Consider the following 8,539-nt stretch of genomic DNA (forward strand, 5'->3'; position numbering starts at 1 on the left):
ACGTGTGCTCTTCCGATGGAACTCCCCATTTTTCATTGCATATTCTTGTAGCTTATTTCGAGAGCTTTCCAAAACATATAGATAAAATGTTTTTTAGTTAAGTAAATCTCGAGTTATAAAGCTTGAAAGTTACAGTTCCACCGACATTAGCATTATCCAAAATATCCAAACAATGGCTGAAATCTTTTGAATGTTGTTCAGGATTATAAGCTTGACAACATATGTCAAAGTCATGATTATTGGAAAATGTTTTTCTTTTTTCAAAAAATAAAAATAATTTTCAAAAATGAAAATAAGAGAAACAATCTTCAATGATCATGGCCTTGACACATGTTGTCAAGTTTATAATTTTGAACATTCAAAAGATTTCAGCCATTGTTCGGACACCTTAGATAATGCTAAGCCGGTGGTACTGTAATTTTCAAGCTTTATAACTCGAGATTTACTTAACTAATAAACCTTTTATCTATGTGTTTTGGAAAGCTCTCGAAATAAGCTACAAGAATGTGCAATGAAAATGGGAGTTCCATTTAAAAGATTCAAAGTGATCTTGACGACGCCACTCAGGGTCAAACCAATGTTATCATCTTATGTCCCTCTCTAAGTCCCAAAACTTTTGTCTAAAATATTTTTCCCTAAAATGCACTGTTCAAGAGATATTTGAGGTGATCGATTAAAATGGGACACCCTGTATATATAATAACTATTATTCATTTCTATAATTAAAATTTGGAGAGCACGTACGATATTGTACATTATATATATATGTATAGTAAGTAAATTGATGATTCCTAATATGAAAGAAAAGAATAAAGAGATAGGGATATATACGTACTTACACAATTAAAAAAAAAGACTCAAATAAAAAGTGATAGAAAATAATTAGTATCACAATACAATTTAAAATTTCATTGCCATAAGAGAATATTGAAAATCAAGTAATCATAAGGAAATTCGAGAGTTGTAACGAACATATCACTTATGTAACATATGTAACTCACTTTTCTGTATTATCAGATTTGTGTACCAAAGCTTCCAATGCTTCCTCGCTACTATTGGATAACTGCGACATACCAGAAAGACTGGAAGAGGACATGAGCTCTTTTGAACGCTTCCCTTTCAATCTTCCTGTTACATTGGAATACTTTCTTTGGGATATCATGATTTATCTGAAATAAAACAAAAAACTTTTTATGTAAAATTATAGTATTACGTGAAGAAAGAAATGACAATAACATGATAATAACATTGAAATGAGTATTCTGGCTAGAATTAAAATTCAAGAATTAATATCCACAACATGTGCGGCATCATTTCAGCTGTTTCGACAGTTATCTCAAAAACTAAACTCGAAACGAAATCTAATCTCTCTAATAACTGTATCGGGGAAGAAAAGAGGAAAAAAAGATATCAGTATAATTTGTTTTATAAAATATTAAAAAAAAATACTAAAATACTAAAATTTTTTAACAATTAAGTATCTGAATCGGCCGTGGATTGTTTCAAACAAATAAGATAAGAAAAATTCCAACATGGTATAAAGCGGATTTTGTAAATATTTATTTATAATAAAAAATAGATATGAACCGGTTTTGCTTAATAATATTTTTCGTATAAATTTAAATTGAAGAAATTAGGATCCCAAGAATAAATCAGATATACTGAAGTAATGCCTAAGTATGCGAGCCGACACGGGTGTTAGTGTGTGTAATAATTTTTATTATTACAATATCCAACCACATACAAACTGCGCACCGCATTTCGGTTTTGAAACTCTGATGTGAACCTGGCTCCCAACTTTATGAAAATTAAAAATTATTAGTGCAGCACGTTTGTACTTTGTTTGTACTTATTTGTACCGCTTGTTTGTATTTTGTTTGTACCTTAAAGGAAACAAACAAAGTGATAAAGAAAAATAAGCAGCACCCAAGTAAAAGCTATTTAAATTTCAATAATGTCATTCGAAAGAGCATCGCTTGTACTTTCTTGTATCACCTTTCAAATCATTCGTACCTCAATTGGACCGGAAGTACAGGCTTTTCAAAGTACGTAAAAGAAAAATTTTGGTCAATTTTTTAAATATTCGGAAGCAACAAGCACCATTTGAAAGAGCTCGAGTAGTATCCGTTTGTACTAACTAATAAAAATGCAGTTTTAAATAAAATTATCTATTAGCAAGAAGTATGTACACGTCAAAAACATTGGTCTAATAATAAATCATAAAATTAATATTATATTATTGGCTAACTGCTTAAATTTTAACTATTGTTAAACAGTCACGCTAACTCCCGTATAAGATTGACAGTCTTTTTCTTTTATATAGTATCTCGTCGGTGTATATACATATTGGTGCCTATGTGTAGGTGCGTGCGTGCGTGCGTGCGTGCGTGCGTGCGGCATCGTGCGTACGCGCGCGCGCGCAGATATGCGTATTGATTTAACATCAACATTGCTTTAATCAAGTAGATTTGTAGTATTTGTATTTCTTAAAGTATATTTTATAAAAGGAATTAGAAAAAAAGGAGAAATAATATATAAAATATATAATAATATATGTAGGTATATAAAAATATATAATTTAAGAGTTTAAGAGTGATATTATATTTTTATATATATTACTTTTTTCTCTTATAATTTCTTTTAAAAATTTATTTAAGAAATAAATTTATCCACAATTACTGATACATAAAATTTGATTACTAATTATTGATAATTACTGATACATAAATTGATTTTCAATTCCTGCAATCAATTTTAACTGCAATATACATAAGTTAATTATGTGGAGTCTATTTAACATAATTGTGCTTACAATACGCAATATACATATGGCACCGTCAATGTTTTTTACTTTCGAATTATTTTTACATCAAAGAGTCTAACTAAAGCGTCGTCCAAACTAAACAAAACATTATCGTAAACATGTTTACCGATAGTGTATCCTAAAATTTAATTTTAAATCCAACAAATTTCGGGATTACATTTATATCGATAACATTTTGTCGGATACATTTTTACATACATTGTTATCGACAAATATTAAAAATATATTATAACTTGAAAGTGATAATATTGCATATATTGATGACAATATTGTTTATTATGTTTTCGATATTGAAGCAGTAAAGCAATGTCAACAACTTATAATGTCATCGACATATAAATGCACGTGAAATTTTTATTGACTGTAATTGTGGTACGTTTAGTTGTTGAGCAAGTATTTATCTGTACAATTCTTTTGTAAAATTATTATAATTTTTATGATAAAATAAATAAAATGTTACAAATAATCTAATTACGGCTCGTAATTGTAAAAACAAATAATAAAAAGTAAAATTAAAAGGTTAAAAACAAGCAAATTAATGGATGTTCTAATAAATATATTTCTAATTACATATTAAGATGTATATATATATATATATATATATATATACATCTTATATATTACGTATATATATGTATATATACATATACACATCATTAACTAGTCTTCATCAACCGCCAACTATTAGCAAGAAGTAAAGTATATGTACACGTCAAAAAACATTGGTCTAATAATAAATCATAAAATTAATATTATATTATTGGCTAACTGCTTAAATTTTAGTTATTATTAAACAGCTACGCTAACGTACTTCCATTATTAAATTAATTAATAAATACGTGATTACATCCCTTAAGGTGGTTCTTTAGTAAAGTGTCGAAAATTTGGAGTGCCTCAACAGAGCCTACTCAAAATCACAGATTTGTATAATTTGGATAAAATGTTAAAACTACGTGTATATCTAATGAAATAATATGAAACAAACGATACTGCTACTCTGCGTGACAATGAACGAAAAAAGTGAGAGTTCAATGTAGATTGCTAGCAAGGTTATGCAATATTTTACCATTTCAACATTAAATATCTTTCTAGAATGACCTATTACTTTTTTGTGACCATTAAAACCGTAATTTTTTTAAACTATTAATCTCGTTTTTTAGAAATCTTAAATAACATTTGTGTGCAGTCAACGTTCAATCAAAGAAACGTCTCCGAGCCAAATCTGTTACAAATAATCTAAATACGGTAGTAATCTAATAAATATATTTCTAATTACATATACTAATATGTACGTAAGTTATACGTAAAAAGTTTCATTTTCAACATTTTTTCTCTCTTTCATCAATAAATAACTTATCCTAAAATTTTGCACACGTCAAGTTCGGCACTTCAACTTCATTACATAAAAAATTTGGACATTTCTAAAATAACTCGATTTACTAAAGAATTACCTTAATAAATAATAAATAAATAAAACACGAAGTACTAATGTAAGTCATCATGCATGCATTCTATCGATAAAAAATAAAATAATCATAAATAAAACGAATGACGATTTGTAACTTGATTCGATCCATATGTATTCAATATTAGGTATGGTCTTTCGCATGGTCTTTCACATGTCAATTTTCCGTCTATAATGAGTCCATTATACACATATATTGTCCATATTGATATTGAGATTTATACATTGAAATTTACAATAACAATAATTATTCTATAATTATAGAATAAAGGCAAGTTCGGAATATATTTATAATTACTTTCGCACTGTCATAACGACTATCAGATTGAATGTTGAATGGAAAATAAAATGTGCTATTATTATGCACGCGCGTAAAATTTATAGAGCTTACAAATATAAATCGGTATTATAAAGTCCTATATATTCTAATTATATTGATATTCTGAATTAGATCGTAAAACGATTCGCCATGTTAATTTTAATCGATATTCGCTTCGAAATTTCATTAACTATTCGCGGGTTTAGGGTAACTAAAAACGTTAAAATGTAACTTTGTTTAAAGTTAATGTAACTGAACAATGGTTTTTTTTCATTTTAAAAGTCAAAATCCGAAGAATAAGATTGTGTAACTTAAAACTATGTAAAGTTGTAAAAATCAATTGTTAAACAATTTTTCACTAATCTGAAGATTTGATGCGTAATTAAAAAAATCTGGATCCTCGTGGACCTGCGAATACCGACTAACAATAAGATCAAAATGTACTATTGTAATGTCATAAACATTTAAAAAAAAATGATAGCAAAAAATAGTCGACACTACTTGTGAGATACATTGTCGGATATAAATAAAGTAATGAAGACTAATTACTTTTCATAGTAGTATGTAGTAGTAAAATTTTGTCATCTACATTTGTTATCTACAAAAATGTCGATGACAATATTTCTTAATCTGGACGGAAGTTAAGATATTGTTTAGACATGATTAATTAAGAAATATAAAATTATATATTTTTATTGATTAATTTAGCACAATTTTATTTTTGTTATTGTCTGTCATTCATTTTTTTTAATTTTCCACACGTGAAAAGTACGTGACAAGCATCTAAAGATGTTAATCGCAATTCTCGATTATGACATACGAGAGCCTGTAGGTATGCGTTCGACCTAGAAATGCCTAAATCGGAAATAGGAGGAATTAATGAGTTTCTCCTTTCGCGATCGATCTCGTTAGCTTGAATACTAAGCTAACCATTAAGCTACCATTAAGCTTTACATATTCCATCAATCAATCAACAATATTGGATGTGCTTCTTTTCCGAGATAATCCTTTACTCTCACACTCAAAGTTCCAACCAATGTCGTGCGGGTGTGCATTTGCGTTTGCATGCCGTGCGTGTTTGCGTGTGTACAGGATGTCTAATAATAGACGCATTTGGTGAACAGATGAACACGAACATTCTTTATTACAAAGTGGGTTTTAAAACGATAAATCTAAATTTATCGGAAAACCGCAAAGATAAAATAAGATGAAATTACGATCATCCAGAAATAAAAACATACAAAGTGAAATGATATAATTACATTTGAAATAGTTTTTGATGTATTCATATATTATATTTTTTTAGAATACATATACGAAACGATGAAATGAATTAATTTCCATCAACTTTGTCACAAAAAATTAGTTTTCTTTTTCACGCAGTTTGAAAAAAAGAGATTACAAAAGTGGAAGAATAAACAACTCTCTCGTCGGCCTTGGATGCAATTTACAATGTGCACACGATAATTAACGGTAACAGTAATATTTCATGTACTTTCTGTTTCTGTCTAATTAAAATCTATATATTCTATGGAAAGTCAAAATCATATCATAAACATGAATAAAATAACTTCATTATTCCATCTATTTTATTATTATTGCTATCAGCGTAATTTTTCACAACTTATATATTAATATTAAGTTTCCAAAAATCTTACCACATTCTACAAAATATGTATAATTTTTTCAATGCATTCATATGCTGATGTGTTTATTTGTTTATTTATGCATTTGTATTTGTTATTTATGTAAGGTGTCTCATTTTTAAAACCAACTTAACATCTCGAAAGCTGATAGCGAATTCGATTGAATGCACTAATGTACACTGATCAGTACACATTAATGCCGTTGTACACTTCTGTTCTAATCTCAATGTAAAAGTAAAATATCTCAAATAATAAAATGCTCATCCATATTTTACCAAATAAAATAATAAAGTACTAAAATTTCGCGATTTAACCGTTTTTAAATTTATATTAAACATGCATCTTTATATTGACTTGTGTACAATGGTTTTATGTGATCTGAGTGTGCACTAATACTTATAGTGTGTCCAACCGAAATCGCTGAGTCGAGTAGCCAAAAATATTTCAAACAAAAGTTGTACGGTCTAAAGAAAGACAAATAATAGTAAAATCAATTTATGAAAAAATTGATTTTACTATTATTAAAATTGAATTTTCAAGGTTGCATGAAGATTATATCGTCAATTTTCTAAATTACAATTTTTTTAAATATAATTCTTCTAGTTAATTATTCTCTTATACAAAAGTATTAAAATTAATGAAAAATCAATAGTTTACGAAATATTTTACATTTTATTCTGGCATATTTTAACATCAAATATAAAATATCCCGTAAACTAGCAATCATTTTTTTTATAATCATACCTTAATACTTTTATGCACAAAATAATAAAATAAATCAATAGGTATAAAGAAAATATAATATTATTGCTTTTCCAAAAAGGTATGTAATTGCATATTGTAAATTGTATAATTTATATGTTTAAATCCACATGGACAAAAAATCAAGATAAGTAACGTATTATTTAATAATCATAATATTTTTATGACAAATTAACGTTAAATTTTAAACGTAGTTTTAATAATTTCTCTTTGATTTAAAAATAGCTGCTTTGGCTTTCACGCTTTCTGATTTCGAACGCAATAATGCAACGCAAGCATTAATCAATGGTAAGAAAATCTTTTTCGAATTATTAATAAATTAAGTTTAAGAAGGCAAATTGTCATACTGTCGCCTTTTAAATTTATTCTGTATTGTACTTAAAAGTTTAAAAATACTCGCTTTTACATGTATTTTGATCGCTGTGAAAGTCGAAAATTAAGAAATATGAATTTGTTGTATAAAATACATGAGGTAATAATTAACGAACAAATTGATTTTGTAAGGTTTACTTTATGTGTGCTTCCTTAACGCGAACTGAAGTAGGAATTTTAAAAAAGAAATCGATGTGCAAGCGCATTATCTACATTAGTATCGCTCGCGTGTGAAACCTCGAAAACCAAGTTAGGATCGGAAGATAAGAGAAAGTGTAACACGAAAGTAAATGGAATATTTTTCAATGACAGACTCGACAATTATTATGAGGCTTAAACATATTAAACTATAATCTGTTTATGCAGTAATTTCGACGAAAGAGATTAAAGAGGAGACCTATTCAAACAAACTTGCATACTTCCATAACTATATACGAACTGTAAAGAAAATTATCCAATCGCATTTTATGTGTCTTGTAATAGAAATGCGATTAGATAATTTTTTTTAATGCATATAATTATGCAACTATGCAAGTTTATCTGGATAGAACCTTAAGGTCTATACGTCATCCTAACAAATTAATTGTTATGTCGTACAAACTGCGGCCGTTAGCAACACTATCGAATTGGAGAACAAGGCGCCTAGTGTCATATTGACAGGACGACTTGACATAATCACCGCCGACCGCATGTTTGTCAAAAATATTGAATAATCAGCAAGAAATCGAGACTCACCGCGATTCGTTGAGATAGTGACTTATTGTCCGTCAATTTTATATTTGGTGAACCGACGGCGCATTGCGATAACCATGACTTTATTTTACAACACTTGCAGACGCAAATTGCAGCCGGCACTAATCGTAGCCATACTGTAGAAGAGCGCAACGAGTACTACCTACGCGGCCTATGTCTAGTCCTACATTGCCTACCTCTGTCAATCGAATGCTAAATGTCCGCGTACAGTCTCTGACAAAAGCACCGGCGTAGTCATATATGTTCTGTGGTAGTCATGTGACCATAGATATAGCACAGTATAACAGTAGGTCCACTCAGCGAAAAACTGAGTCTTCGCGCAGGTATCGCCGCGCAACTTTTGTTTTGGGTTGGATCCAATGAAATGTAAGACGATAGGAACGTACATACATATGTGC

General features: G+C 28.9%; 1 protein-coding gene across 1 annotated transcript in view; it reads right to left on the reverse strand.

The window, feature by feature from the left end:
* The window catches only part of LOC105457297 (tubulin polyglutamylase TTLL5-like), a 16,401-nt gene extending 8,048 nt beyond the window's left edge, over positions 1-8,353 (reverse strand). The window contains exons 1-2 of the mRNA XM_011701897.1: positions 8,124-8,353; positions 1,002-1,169 (exon numbers count right to left, since the gene is read on the reverse strand). Of these exons, the coding sequence (XP_011700199.1) occupies positions 1,002-1,162 (161 nt within the window). The 5' untranslated portion in view covers positions 1,163-1,169; positions 8,124-8,353. The remainder of the gene's footprint in view (positions 1-1,001; positions 1,170-8,123) is intronic.
* Positions 8,354-8,539: the final 186 nt, after the last annotated feature.

The sequence above is a fragment of the Wasmannia auropunctata genome, unplaced genomic scaffold (assembly GCF_000956235.1).
Source record: "Wasmannia auropunctata unplaced genomic scaffold, wasmannia.A_1.0 LD335294.1, whole genome shotgun sequence".
In the NCBI taxonomy this organism is placed as follows: domain Eukaryota; kingdom Metazoa; phylum Arthropoda; class Insecta; order Hymenoptera; family Formicidae; genus Wasmannia; species Wasmannia auropunctata.